This window comes from Myotis myotis, unplaced genomic scaffold (genome assembly GCF_014108235.1).
Source record: "Myotis myotis isolate mMyoMyo1 unplaced genomic scaffold, mMyoMyo1.p scaffold_m19_p_3, whole genome shotgun sequence".
NCBI classification, from domain to species: Eukaryota; Metazoa; Chordata; class Mammalia; order Chiroptera; family Vespertilionidae; genus Myotis; species Myotis myotis.
In genome coordinates, this window is record NW_023416335.1 from 810,072 (window position 1) to 831,578 (window position 21,507).

At 44.2% G+C, this 21,507-nt stretch overlaps 1 protein-coding gene across 7 annotated transcripts in view; it reads left to right on the forward strand.

Annotated features, from left to right (window-relative positions):
- WDR17 (WD repeat domain 17) overlaps positions 1-21,507 on the forward strand; it is an 81,757-nt gene that overhangs the window by 38,685 nt on the left and 21,565 nt on the right. For all 7 annotated transcript variants that reach the window (XR_004966086.1, XM_036299759.1, XM_036299758.1 and 4 more), the window contains 12 exons: positions 518-702; positions 3,888-4,056; positions 4,683-4,774; positions 6,996-7,078; positions 8,917-9,003; positions 10,849-11,013; positions 13,339-13,541; positions 14,851-15,000; positions 15,351-15,481; positions 15,782-15,907; positions 17,124-17,279; positions 20,745-20,809. Coding sequence is in view for 6 of the 7 variants with exons in the window: in XM_036299759.1 (XP_036155652.1) it covers positions 518-702; positions 3,888-4,056; positions 4,683-4,774; positions 6,996-7,078; positions 8,917-9,003; positions 10,849-11,013; positions 13,339-13,541; positions 14,851-15,000; positions 15,351-15,481; positions 15,782-15,907; positions 17,124-17,279; positions 20,745-20,809 (1,612 nt within the window). In the remaining variant the exon portion in view is untranslated. The remainder of the gene's footprint in view (positions 1-517; positions 703-3,887; positions 4,057-4,682; positions 4,775-6,995; positions 7,079-8,916; positions 9,004-10,848; positions 11,014-13,338; positions 13,542-14,850; positions 15,001-15,350; positions 15,482-15,781; positions 15,908-17,123; positions 17,280-20,744; positions 20,810-21,507) is intronic.

Genomic DNA, 21,507 nt, shown 5'->3' on the forward strand with positions numbered 1-21,507 from the left:
AGTGATTCCTCACACACTACTTTTATTTTTTTTCTTTATTGATTAAGGTATTACATATGTGTCCTTATCCCCCATTGCCCCCACCCCCACTCACGCCCTCACCCCCCTGGTGTCTGTGCCCATTGGTTAGGCTATATGCATGCATACAAGTCCTTTGGTTGATCTCTCCCCCTACCCCCACCCTCCCCTACCTTCCCTCTGAGGTTTGACGGTCTGATCGATGCTTCTCTGTCTCTGGATCTGTTTTGGTTCATCAGTTTACGTTGTTCATTATAATCTACAAATGAGTGAGATCATGTGATATGTATCTTTCTCTGACTGGCTTATTTCTGACTGACTTTTGGCAAAACTGCAAGTACTCCTGAGGCAGAAATGTGGTTGTTGCCTACAGCTCACGGACCCCAGTTCTGCTGAGAGGAAACACGGGAGCCTGTTTATAAACCCAGCCTCACGGTGTCATCTGCACACGGGAAGCTGCTACCATAAATGTTCACCTGCTGATCTTCTTCTTTTTCAGTTTCAATCCAGCCTCCAACCCCAAATCACTACACGTCCTCCACGAGTGAGGCGGTGCCCCCGCTGGCGCTGCCCCCAGGCCAGGCGTTCTCCCTGCCCCCCGGGCACGTCCTCTGCTGCTTCCTGGACGGGGGCGTGGGCCTGTATGACCTGGGAGCCAAGAAGTGGGATTTTCTGAGGGACATGGTATGTCTGCGGTCCTCCCTTCTTTCACACCCGGCACTTATTTTGTGAAGCTCATGATGTTTACTATTCACTCACATATTAATATTGTTAACATTTATTTTTGTAAAAATTCAGCCTGGCTGGTGTGGCTCAGTGGTTGAGCAACATCGACCCATGTACCGAGAGGTCACAGGTTCGAGTCCCTGTCAGGGCACATACCCAGGTTGCTGGCTCCTTCCCCAGTAGGGGGCGTGCAGGAGACAGCCGATCAGCGATTCTCTCTCATCCATAATGTTTCTGTCTCTATCCCTCTCCCTTCCTCTCTGTCTAGAAATGTATATTTTTTGAAAACGAATCATATCATTAGGACTTTACCCGGGTGGCTGAAACATTTCAGAATGATGTCTAGAATGGTGACAAAACTATTAAGATTCTTTAAGCTTTAAACATGAAACTCCAGTGAACATTATGGTCTCGCTTATCCTGGTTGCCCTGCATGGCTGGTAGTGTTCCATTGCTGTGTGGACCATGCCAGCCCTTCGTACAGTGCTGGGAACTGCATTGCTGTGCCATGCTCTGGAAGCAAAGAGAGAAGTAGCACAGGCCTTTCTCAGGAGGAAGGACAAGTCCGTCTCTGCCAGCTACCCCAAGCTTTGGTGTTCTCATCTGTAAATGAGCAAGGCGGTTGGGTTAAGTATTTTTAAGATTTTTTTTTTATTAATGAATCATTATAATTCTATGATTCTATCATCAGTTTTTTTTTTAAATGCTTTTATTGATTTCACAGAGAGAGGAAGGGAGAAGGAGAGAGAGAAACATCGACGATTGGCTGCCTCCTGAGCACAGCCCAGGCATGTGTCCTGACTGGGAATTGAACTGGCGACCTTTCGCTGCATGGGACGATGCTCAACCCACTGAGCACCACCGGCCAGGGCCCTTCTGTTCTCAGGACCACTGAGCCTCTGTATACAATAGGGTACAACCTCACTGAGGACTCGCGCTTTTGTTGGGTTTTAATCTATGCTTTATCTCCACTACCAGAACTAGGGCCTGGCACATAGCAAGACTTCATTAAGTTTTGCTGAATGAATGAATACATGCATAATGAACGAGTGAATGAATATAATCATGTATATTGTGTTGTAATTACTATTTGTCAAGAATCATCCTCCCTAATTCTTCCTTGTTTATAAAATGCCCGTTTTTTCCCGTACAGGTTTGAATTATACTAATCTAGACATTTAAGACTTTTAAATGTTAATTGCTTTTCTCTGGAAAAACTTAGAAAGGACTCTACAGCTATAATTGCCCTTCTTTTAAAAAAAAAAAAAGAGGGAAATAATCAATGATACTGTTATTTGAAGGCTAATTTGATTTTATCCTCAAATAAAAATATGGAACATCAACAAAAATATTTTTTAACAATATGTAGCTTAGTTATATAAAAACATTCCTTTTGTAGATATTCTTCAGTTTATTGAATTTTCTTTCCATATAAATGCTTCCCCAGTGTGGGAAATTTTTTCCCCATTTCAAATTACCACCTACTTTTAAAAGAATTATGAAAGGGAAGGGAGAAAAATATAACAAGTGTTTTAAAATTCATATTAGTAAGGAAGTTACACAATCTAAGTTCAAACTACTTTCTATTGAGTGTATACCCTCATATTAAAATATGTTTTATTTTAAAAAAAACTATGTTAAATTTATAATTCAATCAAAACTAAAACATTCCTTGATTATAAATTATTTCAGTGGCTTTTCTCACTTTTAAAGTGTCTGCCAGTCAGAAGAGACTTGAGTTTTTTCCTCACAAAGTCCCATTGCTAACGCAGACCCAGACCTGGGATGGCTAGACAGTTACCAGCACAAACATCCGACGTGATGTTGCAAGTGCCAAGCATCTCCAAGCTTCCAAGGTACATGGCATCAGAAAACCCCTGTTCAGATCAGATACTTGCTAACAGGCGTCCTTCCACGCGAATGTCGACTTGATTAAAATGAAGAAAAACGCTTCCCTTTCTTCCTTTCACCCCTGCATTCCTCCCGATAAGAAGAAACATTCACCACGTAGCTCTTGCTATATGATTTCTCAAATGCGTTCTGAAAGCATAGCCGTGAATTAACATTGAAGAATGCACCTGCAGGCAGTCCCCTGCCCCTGCCCAGCCCCTGGGCCTGCACCAGCAGCTGCACCTGCCTCCCCTTCCTCTCGCTGACTCTGGAGATTGTCCCCTCCACTCCCCTCCCTTGTAGCCCTGGTGTGGTTTCTTTCCTCAGGGCCCTGCTCCCTGGTATCGTGTGAAGGCTACCTCTGTACCTTTAGGGCAGGCAATCGGAGGGGGGGGGAGGGGGGGAGAGCTCGCCCGCCCTGTACCTGTGTTAATTCTCCCCAGCCCCGCATGCTGCGGTGTCTGCTGCTTGGAGTAGGAGGGGAGGGTCAGTTCCCATCCCCAATGCTGGGAGCCACACATGGCAACTGGCTGCTTACCTGAGATTCTTCCCAGGTTCGCCCACAGGCACCCAGTCATTAACCTCCACTTAGCAGGTACATGTTTGCACACATCTGTCCATCCCACCGCACAGCCTGCGGGACGTCTGGGACCCATGTCGCCATGTCACGGGAACAGGATTGTGAGTTCCAAAGAGTGAACTTGCTAGAAAACGTTGGAACAGTTTAACAACTTGATGAAAAGCCAAGACCAAGCCAGATGCGTCTTCTTTCAGTTAAAACTGTGAAGTCCTTTTGGACTATGTCATTGGTACGAAGAAAGTGATATTTGCATTAAAGGATGCTTTCAGTTTTCTCTTGTCTTTTATTATGTTCCCAGAATTACATAGTAACTGTTAAGAATTCACTGCTTTATGAATTTCTAGCATCGTCCTCTGTGTACGATAAGTATTAAGAAAAGCTATGCATTGGGTCGCAGTTGAAATCGGACTTTTGGAAATCTTTGACTTAGTTGCTGCCGTAGGGAACGGAGGCTGAATGAATCTAGGTCTGTGAGGTGTGTATGGTCACAGCACAGGGACCCTGCACAGCAGCAGCACGCGGGTCCTGTGTCTTTGCTTGCCGTTGCATGTTTGCAGTCGTATTTGGAAACCCTGGTACCAGGTTGAACTTGACTGCACACTGGTTTGCTTATTAATCACCTGGGTTGTCTGAGTGGCTGAATTTTCTCAGTGACTTGTGTGCCTCATCCTAGGGACACGTGGAAACCATCTTCGACTGCAAATTCAAGCCCAACGACCCCAACCTCTTAGCGACAGCGTCCTTCGATGGCACCGTGAAGGTGTGGGACGTGGACACGCTGACCGCGGTGTACACGTCCCCGGGGAACGAGGGGGTGATTTATTCCCTCTCCTGGGCGCCAGGTAAGCATGTCCTTAAAATCGGGAGGACAGCTCAGTGGCCTTCCTGACTTTTGTTTTCATGTGAATGCCCTTCTTCCCCTCAATGTCGTCTCCTTCCAAAGGCTGGTGGAGGCGCAGTAGGAAGAACGTATTGGTTGGGTGAGTTTGGGGGAGGTTTTCAGAATAGACTTCCTGCTGGACACTTGGGTTTCTGGGCCCTTTGGTATCACATGGCTATAGAGAAAAGCCGGGGTAAATCAGGTTCATTGCGACCCACCTAATTTTAGCTGCGTTTGTACAGACATGCCTGTAACGATATAACGCATTTTACGTGACCATTTTCTTTAAAAGTTTTATACAAATCAAATGTATGAAAGTGTTAAAAATGTGCTTTCTAAAATTACAGAATGTGCTTTCTAAACCACAGTACAGATTTTTCCCGGGTGCAGCTGTTCTGCAAATATGAATGGTTATGCATCCGCCCCGTTCACTTGTGACCGTGCGAGTAATTCTGTGGGTTTTCACATAAATACATTTTTTTTTAAAGAACTACTTAGCAAATCTCAAGTCTTTTTCAAAGATTACATCTCCGGGAAGCACATTTCTGGCAAGCATTTCAGGTAATGTCTGTCCAATTGTTTCCCCAGGTGATTTGGATTGCATTGCCGGAGCAACTTCCCAAAACGGCGCCTTCGTTTGGGATATTAAAAAGGGCAAAGTGATCCAGCGCTTTGACGAGGTAAGGTGTTACTTGCCTGATGTCTTATGCGGCCTCAGACTTGCCCAGTGCTGTTGTCGCTTAACGTCATAGATAACCCCCGGGTGGCACTGTGTTCTCTGAATTAGAAGGGCACCCAAGGAGATGTTTACATGTTCAAATGGATTCTGAAAAATAACTCCACCTCAAGTGGCATTAGGTCTTCGGAGGAATCTGAGTCATCCTCCCCAGATTATCTGGGCATATATTCAGTAGCTGGAAGAGACGAAACCCAGAACAATTCCCACATCACCGTCCCAGGCCTCTCGCTGGTTAGCTGTTGATGTAGGGAGAAGCCTTTGTTGCCTGAACCCGACTCTTCACCTCTGAGACAGGGAAGTTGGTTATATACTGTCTTAGCTTCCCTTTCAGTCCTCAAATCCTTTTATTCCATGACAAGCCCTAAAACCAATCCTCTTCCTCTTTGTAGTGTCACAGATGGTGCTTGTACTTCTGCTTGGAGTAGGTTGTCACCCAGAGGTGACCGAGTCCCACTAATATTTAGAAAATATACATGGTCTCATGACAGCATGTTAGATACGAATCCAGGGAAACACCCCAGAATCTAGGATTGTCTCTTGCTATTTTGAAATTTCGTTCATTTCGAGTGATTACTGTTAATGCCTATTAAGTATATAACGTCTATAAAAATCGTGTCTATATTTGAGGCTTTAAAACCATGTATACTAAAGACTTATCCCTTTGAGGATCAAGTAGCCTTCATCTCCGGAGGTTGGCAAGTGTTTGGGAACTTCCAACTGCAGGGGGCAGTGTTGCCCTCAGCAGAGGAAACTTCCTACCCCCCCCCCCCACCCCACCCCAACCCCAGGACTGAGCTCACCTCCTGCCCTTTCTCCATGTAACAACCACACTCTCCTCCAGCACTGCCCACCCTATCCTCTGCCCCCCCTCCGCCCACCCTAGCCTCTGCCCCCCCTCCGCCCACCCTAGCCTCTGCCCCCCCTCCGCCCACCCCTCCAGCTAGAACAACACGCATCCCATGACAAAGGGAGAAGAAAAGCACCTGAAGAGGAAACCTAAATACAAGACACTCACCCAGGTGTCAGATCTGCTGGGCTGTTCTTAGGGCATCTTGTGACCTATAGGAGCTGTCCATTAGCTCTGGAGCCGCCCCAGCCCCACCCCAGCAGCCCAGCATCGTAGCACCGTGTTCTTATCGCCTGTTGCCACCATATCCTTCTGGTTCAGACCAGTATCAAAGGCTCCAATCTAGGAGGATCAATGTGGCGGAAATGAGCAATGCCCGCGGGACTTAGCCGTTACCTGCGCCTCACACAGGAAAAGCAGGGTATTCGAGAGCCGGGGTGTACCCTGCGTGGGGGAGCGGAGATGGGGGGGTGCGTGCTCCAGGGGACGGGGATGGACACGACCCCATTTTGTATACATTTTTGTAAGCCTCCCCCTTGACCTCCAAAGAGGTAAAAACAGCAGCTAGAGACCGCCTTAGTCAAACGGCCATAAAACAGGGTAAAAGGGCATTTTCTCTCCCCTTAAAGCAGCACAGCTTAGTGGGATATAAGGTTGAAATGTCTTCAGTCAGCTTTGGAAATGGGGTGACGGCACCTTATTCTCCCGTGACCCCGTTGAAGGATGACATGCCCGTGGGTAACACCCTTCTGGAGTTTTAAACGTTCCCATCACAGCAGCTGGGACTGCGTCCCTTTCCCCGCCCGCAGTCTGAGAACGCAGACGCACAGATGAATGAAGCTATTTGTTCTAGGAGTGACCTTAAATCTGCTCTTCTTTGCTTTTACAAAAGTAAAACTTTGAAATTGTGAAGAACGGTCGTGGCAACAGTGTCTGCCGTATGTCTTCACTCCAGCCCCGGCTGCCCTGGGTAGGAAGCCGGCGGTCACCTGCACCGCAGCCTGGTGCGTGCAGGAGGCAGGGAGCAGCGCTTCATCCGTAAGGAGCTCAGCAAGCACTTCTGGCTCCTGACCGGGGTCCACAGCAGAGAGGCGGAAGCCCCCGGTTCACGTCCTGAAACAATGATCCTGAGGTTAAGTGTGAGAGCCGGACACATGCTTAGAGTATATATTCCCTCCCTGCTGCGGGCCCTAAGGCCTCCGTTAGCCTCACCCCGGCAGCTCCTCGTAGCGAAATAACACCTAGACAGAGTAAGTAACTAAGAGAAAAAGAGGTGAACTATTTCTTATTGATAGGTGTTTTGCATTTTTTGAAGCATGGAAAGAATGGGATATTCTGCGTTGCCTGGAGTCATAAAGATTCCAAACGAATAGCGACCTGCAGCGGAGATGGTCTCTGGTGAGTGCTGTGAGCGGCTGTCACCTCCACAGAGATGCCTGGGGCCTGCCAGTGTGTCCGGCAGCTCCTCCCTGAACGTCCTGACGCGGTTCCATTTGTGCACACCTGTCACCAATATTATGTAGACGTCCACACAGGCATCTGCTGTATCGCTATGATGCATCAGTAATAAATAAGGATGAGGTGATGTTCAAAAATAAATAAAAAGAGCCCGGCCGGTGTGGCTCCGTGGTTGAGCATCGACCTATGAACCAGGAGGTCACAGTTTGATTCCCAGTCAGGGCTCAGGCCCCGGTTGCAGGCTGGATGCCCAGTGTGGGATGTGCAGAAGGCAGCTGGTCCATGATTCTCTCTCATCATTGATGTTTCTCTCTCCCTTCCTCTCTGAAGTCAATTTTTAAAAAATTAGCAATAAATAAATAATAAAAAGGAGCCAGCCATGGCTGCAAAGTGACAGCACTACCCAAGTAATAATTACAAGAGTGAGTGGCCTCCAAGAGGCTTGAAGGACTTTTCACAGAGTCTAGCTGTTTCTCCTCCGATTTTGGAGGGAGTGGCAGGTCAGTGTTACAGCAACTCAGGAGCTATCATGTGCTCTAGAAACGTCTCCACAGTTGGGGAGGTGCCATTATTTAGAAAAGGGTAGGGATAAGGGAATTCATGTGGGAAATGCCTTTTTATAGAAGCTCAGTTCTCTGACCCCGTGTCTCAGAAATACATGCTTTCTCAGTTCTGTTAAGTCCTAGGGGAAGGTAGGTTTCCAAAATATACCTTGCAAGGGAGAAATTGCCTTGGGGCTGAAATAATGTTTTAATCTGGTGATGCCCCCTCAGCTGCAGGGGTTGCCGTCTCTGACGGTGATACAGACACTCATGGTCGCTGGATTAGAGTCATTTGTCCCGTCTTAGGTTTTGCTGTACAGGCACCACTTTTCTTATTCTCACTTTTAATTTCAGTGGAAAAGACAGTACTTATGGAAACTAAAGTTCTTTACTGGGATATTAAAATTTTCGGAAATAACAATATTAGTGATGTTTCCCTTGAAATAACTATTTGCAAATTGATACAGACCAAAATACGAAAAATGTGCCTACGTGATTTTTGGTTGGGTGACACATGTCTGCTCAGGGCTGTATTTATTTGATGACTGAGCACAGTCAGTGACTAAACACTTTACGCACGGTCACCACACTACCCAGTACCCTCAGAAGTTCTGGTGGACCTAACGGTGTCTTAAAGGGTCTGTTCCAAAAACTTTTTAAAACCTGTAATACATTAGTTTATACAGAACTTACTTTTTTCTTTCTAAAGGAATCAGTAGCCCTTGCATTATGGTGTCATGTATATGGTATTTCAGTTAAAGTATACAGGATCCTTTTAGGGAAAAGGGGTCCTTCAAATTTCTACTTATATCACTTAGAACATGCAGAGAAATATTACAACATGTACATCTTGGACTTGGTATGATAGTACATGTAACCAGCATTAGAAATGAGTTATTTTAAATAAAAATTTTGAAGCCAAATACCTAAGACATATGTCAGTTACATCATTATGGTTTAAAATATATGTGTAACTTGTGCTTTTCCTCAATAAAAAAATTCTATAAGAAGTCGTTTCTAAATAAAAATGTATCCCCTTTACGGGGTATAAGTAGATGACCATAATCAATAGTATGTGATGCAGATAACATTTACCCAGCACCTTCGAATGTGCCCAGTGCCTGCAGCCAAGGTCCCTGTCCTAAAGCACTTGGGCTTGACTTACGCAATTCTTCGTCCCCTTGAACGAGTGTTTGCAGTGTGTGCTTCCTGTTGACACGTTGCACTCGGTTTCAGTATCATCCGAACCCTCGATGGGAGAGTGCTGCACAGGTACAAGCATCCCGCCGCCGTGTTCGGTTGTGATTGGAGCCAAAACAACAAGTGAGTATTTCCCCCCGAAATCAGTGATAATTACACTTCTGAGATGTCAAATAACCACAAAGATTAATGTCACCCCAGGGGGAATACGCCTCCCGCCTTAGGTAGCATTCCCCTTGCCTAGCCTTGGCATTGCTTATTGGGTCCGGGTGTCTTTTTATCTCATGACTTGTCTTTATATGATTTAGAAACATCAATTCCCTGCTTTTGAAACAACTTTCTGGTGCTTTAGGGTAAAGCGTGTGGCTGACTAATGAAACATATAAATCAGTCCCGTCTATAGGGTGGCCCCCCAAAATGTATACACACACTTTGAATCATTTAAAGACAGTGTTTATTAAAATGCATGTCATTTTCAAAATTGAGCAATCAACTCTCAAAGTGATACCTTTTTTGTAGCTCTGTGTTCTTAATCAAACACTGTATTCAATACACAAATTCCCTTGTGTCTGACCAACATAATCTCATTTCTCAGTTTCATAGGTTTAATAGGCATTTGACAGTTGAAATTAAAATTAGTGACTAATGCAATATGCTTTGTTGGCTAAGAAAGCTTTTCTTTTCAAAAAGTCCTTCATACTTAACTATTATGCTCACTACCAAGCCTGCCTAATAAATTTTATTTTTAAAGATCTTTTAAAAATATTCCAATTGCTATATTCATGTTCTACTTAGCATGTTAGGAGATAAGTGAGAACACCTTGAATTTATAAAAGTTTATTCATAAGGTATTGCTGAATATTAATTTTGATGCCTGTATGTACACGCTTTGAATGTTTATTATTTCATTTCTAAGATTTTATACTTACGTATCTGTGTGTGTGTATACATATATATATATATTCATTTATACATATAAATATTTGTATTATGCAAATGATATTGAAACCAGCCCATGTATCAGTGGGCTTGGGCAGATGTAACCTGCATATTTACAGATCAGCATGCCCGTTTGAAAACTGGTGTATTTCTTCACATAGGACTATATAAGTACAGTTGTTATAACCCCTGCGACAAAGGTCAGCTCCCTGCAGTTCGAGGCCTGTGCCCTGTGATGTGGGCTCTTGGCCTCGAGGGTGTGGGAACTGCTTATGGTGGGCAATGGCCCTTAGTGGGGGCTGCTCCGATGGGCCCAGGATCCCACCGTCTGCCGAGGACTCAGACTCCCTTTGGAAACAGTATCCCAAGCATGACCACCGGGCATAAGCAGTTGCTTGGCTCACTCTCACGCTCCTGAGAATGCGGAATGAGATCATTTAAAGATCAAATCCACATATTCTAGTAGGTCCTTAGTTGCCTCCAGCAGTTAGAGCGTCTCAAGCTCAAAAGAGAATCGGCAGACGGGGCTGTGACTCACCCTAGATAGACAGCCCTGGTTTGGGGGTGATCCCAGCGGGCCTCCCCAGGGGACTACTGCTTGACCCAGGTCACCACAGAATCGACCAGAGGGCCGGGCGGGTGTCATTAACAATCTGCTTACCCGAAAGCAAGCACATCTCCATCACTCACCACTGGGGACCCGTAATAAGAACCAGTAGTTCTGAGAAATAGTCAAGAAGTTCTCAATCTGGACATTTTGAAAAAGAACACATCGAAATATAAATACCGTTATCTCAGATCTAGGATGAATAAAATAAAAATGTAACTGGTTAAAGGGGAACAGTAAGAGAGAGGGCAGTTTCTGCAAATTATGTTTTTACTTATGTAAGATTTTAGTCTCACTTCACGAAGGAAGCAAACACTTCTACTGTTGGAAGTTAGAACTGTGCGCGTTTGAAAATGATCAGCAAGAAGTAACATGGCATCTTTCATACTTTCCTATCTCCGTGGGCCACAATGGCCTTTCAGAGACATGATAGCCACTGGCTGTGAAGACAGAGGCGTCCGCGTCTACTACGCGGCCACCAGCTCGGACCAGCCGCTGAAGGTGTTCAGTGGGCACACGGCCAAGGTGTTCCACGTGCGCTGGTCTCCCCTGCGGGAGGGCATCCTCTGCAGCGGCTCTGATGACGGGTACGTGGCTTTGGATCCGAATTTCCTGGTCCATTTGTATGAGCCAACTGGTGGGGAAATATGTTAAATGTGCACTTAATATGTTGGCAGTGAACAAGTACCTAACTGCATTCAACCAGAGGTAAATTAAATGTTGCTGTGCTTATATTATCATCAGTCATGATTTCTATTTTCTTACTTATTTTACTTCACTGTGGATGCTTGTTTCTATCTTACTAGTAACAACGTTAATAGGAACAAAAATGTTAAAAGGATCTGTTGGGAAAGGGTAAACGGTCGGAAACAAGTCTGTAAAACACACAGAAGAGTTCATTTTAGCGTTGTTCACGTGTCGTGGAAAACAGGTGACTGTTTCATTAAGAAGGGATGAAAGAAGAGGGATGTATATCTTGGCATGAAGAAAAGAGCTATAACAGGAGTGATTTAACATTTTGGGGCATTGTGGACGTTTCTGAAATCTTGTCTGTATTTTATGTTCAAACAAGACTGTTTTGCATAATACAATTTGGTCACTATTGAATAGGAGATAAATTTAAGTAAGGATGATCTTCATGCAAGTAAAAGTCATAGTATACAGTAACCTCAGGTCTAATATTGAAAATTAAATATTTTATTCTTGAAATTTTGGAATCAATACAAATTTAATAATAACAATAATTGTGGGGTTTCTATGAGTTATCACCAGTCTCTTAATAAGGACTCTAGTCTAAATTATATAACACATGAGAAAAAGCATAATCTTCAAATGTCTAAGCAATATTTGTCAGAAAGACAGCAATAAGCATGTAACTGACTTATGGTTTTGAAAGTTGAAAGACTCTACTGAATTCTGGTTATTGGTCCTCCTAGTAGTTATATAGGTGATGGTTGTACCTAACACGCTACGTAGCACCTTTACATAAAAGTCAGAATTGTTGGGAAATCATTAATTGCCAGTGTCCTTATTCCAGAATTCACAGGTACTGTGCTTCAACCTGGAAGCCCGCTCTCCTTATGTACAAGGGGCCACAAACATGCTTTTCTTATGTTAAAAACACACACACACACACACACACACACACACACACACACTAGGACTTCAATGCCTGATATTTGCCTAATCTCACTGATGTCCTAAAAGCAAGGACACCTGTTCTAGTGCCCCCTATGGTAACTATAAAGTATTTTGAAACCAGTCACTTTAATATAGTCTTACAGCTCTAGCTAGTTTGGCTCAGTGGATAGAGCATTGGCCTGCGGACTTAAGGGTCCTGGGTTTGATTCTAGTCAAGGGCACATGCCCAGGTGTGGGCTCAATCCTCAGTAGTGGGTATTCAGGAGGCAGCTGAGCAATGATGATTCTCTCTCATCCTTGATGTTTTCTGTCTCTCCCTCCTTCTCTGAAATCAATAAAAATATGTTTTAAAAAATTAATATAGTCTTATCTATGAAGGTGTGATATCAAACAAAATAATTTAAATATATATAAGAAATCAGCACTCAAAAGTAGATTTTGATACACCTGGATACACTGTGCTGTCCTAGGATAAGGGGGAAAGAAGAAGTCTTTTTATAGAAAGCAGAATAGATATGCTGTAAAGAAATACAAATATATGTAATGTGTCTCCTTTGTAGTGTAATGTAATATTTGAAGTATCAATAGTTTGGTATCAGCAGATTGATATAAATCTGTAACTAAAAAATTAGTATGAATTGTCTAAGCAAAGTTGACATTTGGGGGAATCTTAAGTTGATTTTTAGTTCAAATTTTATTTTAGTAACAATTGTACTTTGTTTAATCAGTAGATTCAAGTCATATCATGAGTCCAGTTATATTTAAATTTTGGAATGATCTGAGAGTGATTCCACACTGAATAAGCAACTTATTATGATGACTGATATAATCATAAGTTTGAATTGATTTTTCAGATGATATCCATTGCCATATATACAGTATTTTCATGATTTACGAAAAATTTAAGTGTTCTTAAATTGTCATCCAATATGAGTAATAACTCATATTTTTCTTTGGTTTTATCTGTTCTGGGTATTTCATTTTAAGAAATAAATTCTTTAAACATATAAACTGTGAAATAGTACATTTAGTATCATTAGCAAATGACCAGTAAAAGTCAGGAGAAAAAAATACTCTGTATTGCAGTACGCTAACTCTAGCCTAATTATTCATTTCCAACTTCTATGAAGAAGAGATTCTTAGCATATCTTGAAACATAAAATGCTTTTTTGATATACTGAGAAGTAATCATTGTGCTCCAATAAAAATATGTGAATATTTTAGGTAACTGATAACTCGAATGGTATTAGACCCATAATGTTCTATTCCAGTTCTGTTCGCATCTGGGATTATACTCAAGATGCCTGCATCAGTGTTCTCAGTGGGCACTCCGGCCCCGTGCGGGGGCTGGTGTGGAACCCGGAGATCCCGTACCTCCTCGTCTCCGGCAGCTGGGACTACACGGTGCGGGTGTGGGACACGCGCGCAGGGACGTGCCTGGACACCGTATACGATCATGGAGCAGATGTGTATGGTAAAGAGCTCCTCATGCTTTTCCACTGTGCCCTCTTCATGGTGACTCTCGTTTCTGAGCAGTGTGGTGTTTTTAAGACGTTTTACACTGTTTCATTTTAAAACAACATTCTCATTAGAAACCAAACAGACAATAAAAGCATCATCAGGAATTTGCAGAATATAACTTTTGTTTACATTGTGGTGTCTTTACCTGCAGGTGTACTTGTGTTTACACACACACACACACACACACACACGCACATATTTGCATGTATGGCTTGGATTTTTCTTCCTCTCTTACCATCAGTCCAGGGGTAAGTTATAAAACAGGAAATCAGTAATGAAGTAGATATAATTTATTCAGCCATTCCTCTACCGCCAGGATATGTAGAGTGGTGTTTTGTTTTTTAATATTATTGAGTTGGGTATGGAAAATCAGATATCTTATCTTTTGCACATCTTTACTCTCATTTGCAGCACCAACACCTTAATGGGCCTAAGTAGGTCAATTACGATGGCAAAAATGATTCCTGGAAGAAAGTAACCCTAATCCAGCCATGTGTGTCCATGTGCTTCAGCCCAATGGCCTTTTAATTGAGGCAGTGCAGGACTGAGCGTGAGAGAGAATGGCACTTCTGGACATTTTAAATCAAAAGGGCCCCGTACTTGTAGCTAGAACTTCCACGGAGTCACAGATGGCTGTGTGCTGCATTGGTATTAATAAACAGATATAATTTCAACATTTTCATCCAGGGCCGCTTGCTTTCCCATAACTATTCCATTTATAAAGGGTGTCCCAAAATTCACGCAAGATTTGAATTTTGCGTGAACATTAACAACAACAAAAAATAAAAGCCTAATTTTACTTGGTTTATTGCAACAGATTCTAATATCTGTTGCCCTTTGATTTCAATCCCTTCAATTTGATAAGTATTACCAAGTACCAATTATGGACCAGGAGCAAGGACAATGAAGACCAATGAAGACCACGGCTTTGCGTATGTGCCAGCAAAGCCGTGGAGGCCATTTACCCAATGTGCTATTCCATACATGACCCTATCCTGTATACTTTATGAATCAATAAGAAATTTACAATTTTTAATTATAAACCTGTGTTTTCCATCAAAATTACTTCTTGTGTGAATTTTGGGACACCCTTTAGCCATTATTTATGGAATATGCTAAGTAAGTTATTCCATTCTTACAGTATTTTCAGTCAAGATAGAAACATTTCTTTAAAAGTCCAATCCTGTATGCGTTCGCTGACTTCCATGTAGATAAAAATTTCCAATGTTGACTCCAGTTAACACCATTTCTTCTTCCTCCAGGCTTAACGTGCCATCCGAGCCGCCCCTTCACCATGGCCTCCTGCTCCCGGGACTCCACCGTGAGGCTGTGGTCATTGGCACCTTTAATCACCCCTTTACAGATTAGCATCCTGGCAGACAGACCATGGAAGGAAATTATCGGGAACACTGGTACTGACACTATGCATGTGTCAGCTTTTTATTTTTACTTTTTATTTATTTATTTATTTATTTATTTATTTATTTACTTTTAAATGTCTTTTTATTGATTTCAGAGAAGGGAGAGGGAGAGAGAGAGAGAAACATCAATGATGAGAATCATTGATAGGCTGCCTCCTGCACGCCCCCTACTGGGGATGGAACCTACAACCTGGGCATGCGCCCTGACTGGGAATGGAACTGCGACCTCCTGGTTCATAGGTCGACACTCAACCACTGAGCTACGCCAGTTGGGCCAGATTTTTATTTTTAACTCAAATTTCCTGACAGTCTTTCCTCACTGAGTGATGTCTGTTCTGCAGATGACGCCATCCTGCAAGGCTCGCCCCCTGTGCTGTGCGGCAAAGTGTCGAGGGACATTAAACAGGAAATAGAGAAGCTGGGTGGACACCCGCGTGGGAAGAAGCTCAGGTGGTTTTCGGAGTGTTTGTCCGTGAGTATGACAGGGATGAGGTGTGAGCATTTCCCTTTGCCCCAAAATGGATCGTCACAGCCGTGGTCACGAAGTCATCACATGTTTACACGTGTCATGGGTTCCCTGCGTCCCTCTGAACATGCCTGCACAGTGTAAGGAAGCAGGTGAAGCCGGAAACAGGCAACGGGAGGCGGCGTGGCTGTTCCCTTGTTAATGCTGTTCCGATGTGCCTGCATTGCGTGTGTGAAGGTGCAGCGTGCTGCGGGGTTTCTCTCTCCTGAGCACATCTCTGGCTGTTGACTCTGCATCCACTGTTAGCCTCCAGGTGGCAGCGACAACCTGTGGACCTTGGTGGCCGTGATCAAAGGGCAGGATGACAGCTTGCTTCCTCAGAACTACTGCAAAGGCATTATGCACCTGAAGCACCTGCTGAAGTTCCGCACGGTGAGTGCAGTGGCACACAGGAGGGCTCTGGCAGAAAGGAGTTGTGCGTTCTCGCTATCCTATATAATAAACCCCTAACGTGCAAAATGACTGGTCACTATGACGCACACTCACCACCAGGGGGCAGGCACTCAATGCAGGTTCCCCCCGATGGTCAGTGTGCTCCCACAGGGGGAGCACCGCTCAGCCCGAAGCCGGGCTCATGGCTGGTGAGCACTAAGGATCCCTTGGGGGATAGCCAGCAGTTGGACATCCCCTGAGGGATCCCGGTCTGCAAGAGGGCACAGGCCTGGCTGAGGGACTCCTTTCTCCTGGTGCACAAATGTTGTGCACCGGGCCTCTAGTTAAAACATAAAGATTATTTTAAAATTTTATGTAATTAGAGTTAGTCGACTGAAATATGTGAATGTTGAGGAGATAAATCTTCAGTAAAACCAAGCATGAGAGTCTGACCACGAGAGCAGCAATTTCCTGAGAACCGAGGAGGCAGCCGTAGTTCTCATAAGTCAAACTTCGCGAAATCCCGAAGGTCACCTGGACCTGCTTGCAATGCTTCCCATTTACCCTGCAACCAGGTGACGGGGATGTGGGGGCCACTCTGGGTCTGGTCTCAGGGGCCTGAAAGGCTGTCTTCTGAGCTATGTCTTATTAAACTGATCGTAGTGAATTGTAATGCAGAAGCATTAGTTATCTCACACCTGGGTGATCTGCAGTACCCACCACACTCCAGGCCTGGGCCCGGAAAGAGAAGTAGCTCTTAGGTCTGCAGTGAAAAATGTCCGCAGGGAACTTACCTGTCAACATGGAGGGAATTGCGCACAGCTAGATGCGTCTGACTGCCACAGTTCCCTGTTGGCTGTACAGGAGCCAGTTTGAGGAAGCTGGTAATTTAGCTTCTGTCAGCGGCCATCTTATGCCTCTTCATCACGGCTGTCTCTCCCTCACTGCCTCCGGCCCTGGGGCCTCTGTGTCACCATAACCCCAGGAGCTTTAGGGACAGTGGGAGTTCGCCTCTGCCACCGACCCCAGGCCCCCAGGCTCCATCCCCACCCGCCCTGTGAGCGAGGCTGCCTCCTTTAGAGGGAAGTGTGGTTCTCAGTCTGCTTCCCAGTGCCAGATGCTGTTAAGTTGTGTGTCCACAGAGCGCCCTTAGGGCAGGTGCATCCCCAGCGCTTGTGTCACACAGTTCAGGAGAAGGGCCTTTTCTTCGCCTCAGTCTGAAGCCCAGGAGCTGACCACAGTCAAGATGTCCAAGTTCGGAGGGGGCATCGGCGCGCCGACCACGGAGGAGAGGCTGAAGGAGGCCGCGGACATACACCTGAGGCTCGGGCAGATCCAGCGCTACTGCGAGCTCATGGTGGAGCTCGGCGAGGTGAGGGGCCGTCAGAGTTTAGCAGTGCAGTCGGCCTTGGTAAGTTAGGGGCTGTGAAGCTGACCTTTCTCCGGATCTCGCTGGTCCTCGGTCTGTCAAGTGTCTGCCATCACAGGGGGTCCTGGGCTCGGGGACCTGCTGGACACGCATTTCCCACCCCAGGCCCCAGTCAGAAACCCTGGGTGGGAGCCAGGCACCTGAGCTTTTGTTTTGTTTAATGTATTTTTATTGAGGGGGAGAGAGAGAGAAACATCAATGACGAGAGAGGTCATTGATCGGCTGCCTCCTGCAGCCCCACACCGGGGATCAAGCCCACCACCCAGGCATGTGCCCTCTGGGATGAGAATCTCAACCTCCTGGTTCATAGATGGATACTCAACCACTGAGCCACGCCCGCCGGGCTGATCCGAGCTTTGATAGGCCCTCCCGGAGCCTCTCGAGCAGGAGGAAGTCTGAGAACCACTGCCCGAGGCTGGACTCTGATTCCCGAAGAAGCTTCTCCGGTGGCTAACTTGCCCCGTGGGTTCCCTCGCGAGTACTGGTTGTCATAACTCAGTCCCGCACTGGCCCACTGAGGGTCATCTGATGGCACAGCCTGATTTTAAAGAGGACTGAGCTCAGCAGTTCCCATGAGAGGTTCGGATGAAGCTGCCCTGGTAAAGTCCTGCATCAGGGCCAGCACTGGACAGGGGCGGGGACCGGCAGAGCCGAAGGGGGCGGCCTCTGTTCCTTGACCGGGGGCTGGTTACGTGAGTGTAGCCAGGGTGGAAACGTACTGAGCTTTTCATTTTCCTATGCGTGTATTTACTCCAACAAAATCCCCCCACCCCACCAAAAAACAAAAACAAACAAGATGACGTGGATTTGTTTCATACTTGATCATTTTTCTAAATGTCTAAGTTAGTTAATTTCATAGTTACCATGATGACGACATACAAGTAAGGATACTTATCAATAATATGAAGGTAAGCAATAGTTTTAATAAAATACGTCAAGATGAAGTTTAATGCACCTTTTAATTGCTTCATACTCTAGAGACAATTACTTCCTGACCTTAAATAATAAAATGTATCATTTAAAAGCATTGTTGAAAGGTGCTGCAAATTAAAAAGTGTTTAATCTAGGAGCAGTGTAAAGGTTTTACTTATGAAGAAGTAAAGATATGACATAAAAGTTACTTTTTTTAACAGGGCACTACTAGAAAGAATGGTACCTATCAAAAGCCAAAGAGAAATACATTTTGATAGAACAGTGTAATTCTTTATCTTTATGAATTTTTTATTTTGGCATATCTAATTTTAAACTATTTAATTCAAATTTAATTAAAGATCCTTTACTCAGGTGCCGTTTTATCAATGGACTAAAGATCTCCAGAAACTGCTTAAAATCCTTTAGAAATATGGGTGTCCTTGCAATTGTTCATCATTACCTCCTTACAGATCGCTTATTCCTGCAAGGCCAGCACTGTGAGGTTAGAGCAGCGGTTCTCAACCTGTGGGTCGCGACCCCCGAACGACCCTTTCACAGGGGTCGCCTAAGACCATTGGAAAACACATATATAATTACATATTGTTTTTGTGATTAATCACTATGCTTTAATTATGTCCAATTTGTAACAATGAAATTGGGGGTCACCACAACATGAGGCACTGTATTAAAGGGTCACGGCATTCAGAAGGTTGAGAACCACTGGGTTAGAGAAACATTTAATCTTTTCACTTACAAGACCTGTTTTTATTGAAAGAGCTTGGTGACATTAATTTAGTTTACATTTCAACTTCTTTTTTCCATTTCTTCCTACTATAGTATAGTTAAATTTCCCTTTAAAACATATTTAGATTCCCTTTCTTAGGTAACATGATGATAAATTATATAATATTTAAAATTACCTGATTAAATTTTAACGTTAATTGTAGGCTAATTACCAGTTTTATAGCCTTAATTGCAGTAGAGCTCTGTTTTGAAAAGCCTTCATTAAAACGAAGTTTTGCACCCTGTCTGGTGGCTCCGTCGGTTGGAGTATCATCCCGTGCACGGGAAAGGTCGTGAGCTAGGTTCCCAGTCAAGGCACACACCTAGGTTGTTGTGCACGTACCTCAGAGGTAACTGATCGACGTTTCTCTCTCACATTGATGTTTCTCTTCCTCTCCCTCCCTCTCCCTCTAAAAATCAATTAAAAAACATATCCTTGGGTGAGGATTAAAAAATGTTTTAAATAAAATGAAGTTTGATTTATGTAGTGATCTTTCAGAATATTTTCCCTTCACTTCCCTTCCAAACTTGAATGTAAACTCCATATTTTTTTCTTTTTATTGATTTCAGAGAGGGAGAGAGAGAGAAGTAGAAGCATCAATGATGAGAAAGAATCATTGAAAGGCTGCCTCCTGCACACCCCTACTGGGGATCGAGCCTGCAACCCAGGCATGTGCCCTTGACCGGAATCGAACCCGGGACCCTTCAGTCCGCAGGCCGACACTCATCCGCTGAGTCAAACCATCCAGGGCTGAACTCCATATTTTTAAATCACAGTCACAGTCAGTCTTGGTTGAGCAATGAGCTTCTTTATTAGTAGCCTAATATTTCAAATATGAAGACTGGTGTTACCAATTGTAAAGGAAGAATTTACAATAAATATAATTTATAAAAATGAGTAAGGAAAGAATAGAAATAGATATATTTGTTAAACATAACAGTGAAGTAAAATCTCAGTGCAAATTATTTTGAACGTAGAACATAGAATACCACAGAAAAATTACTCTGGTGTTGTGTTGGACGATGAGTTAATATATTTTTCAAACTAAAAACTCTAGTTACTATCCCTCCCCCACCATCACCTTCTTTCTCTCTTCCTCCCCCTCTTCCTAGCTCTTGTCTCTCTGTATAATACTAGTTTGGGATTTTCCCTGCTAAATAATACAATTTACATATCATTTCATTTTAAAACTAGAGGCCTGATGCACAAAATTCGTGCAAGGGGCTTGGCTCTCGCAACTGCGGCAGCTTGCCTTGGCCCTGGCTTCATCTGGAAAGTCATCCGGAACGACATCCGGAAGGTCATTTGGCTGTCTGGTCTAATTAGCACATTAAGCTTTTATTATTATAGACTAGAGGCCTGATGCATGAAAATCATGCAAGAGTAGACCTTCCTTTCCCTGGCTGCTGGTACTGGCTTCCCTCTGACACCTGGGACCTGGGCTTCCCTCGCAGCCTGGCTTCATTGGGAAGGTCATCCGGAGGGATGTCTGGTCTAATTAGCATACTAGGCTTTTATTATTTAGGATATAGTAATATTTATACTCTGTGGGATGAATGAGATAGAATAGAAAAGTAATCCTGGAAATGCTCACACTCTAAATACACTCTAGAATCTTGTTTCATAAATACAAGTTCATTAAAGAACAAGTCTGCTGGGCGTGAGACTGTGCATCAGAACGCTGTGTTTCTGCTCTTCTCCCCCTGCTGCAGTGGGACAAAGCCTTGTCCGTGGCACCAGGCGTCTCGGTGAAGTACTGGAGGAAGTTAACGCAGAGGTAAGGCCGTCTGTGTCCCATAGCCCTTCCAAATATGTTAGCATAGGAACAACAGGTGAAGAGGACAGCAGCTTTTGAGATTTATACTTTATGTTCTTTTAAATAATAACTGAATTTCATGTCTTCTGACACAATAAACTAATTGGTTACAAGTCATTTTGCTGCTCTTATGTTTGACCTGACATCTGATAAAGTAATTGGAAGGCCAATTTCCCATGTCAGTGGATGAAATGACAGGTCCATAAACATGCTCACTGGTGGCTGTGTTGCTATTGAATGGTAAGTGGTGAGATTTTCTGAAGGTTCCCAGATGTTTGTGGAATGCTTCCTCTGTGATCTCAGAAACTCTCTCAGCAGACACTAATCCCCGCCTTTTCCTCTCCAGGGATCTTAGGGAGGAGCTGGTGGTCAAGGAGAATGTCAGCACCAAGCAAGCTTAATTAGGTGTCCTTGCTGACGAATGTCATAAACAAGATTTTTTTCTAAGATGTATTCGCTTTCTAGGGCTGCCATAACAATGCACCACAAGCGAGGGGGTTTGGAACAACGGAAATGTATTCCGTCCCAGTTCTGGAGCCAGAGGTCTGATATCAGGTCATTGGCAGGGGTGGTTCCTGCAGAGGGCTCTGAGAAAGAATCAGATCCACGCCTCCTCTCAGCACCTGGTGGTGGCCAGCAGTCCTTGGCTTGCAGACACA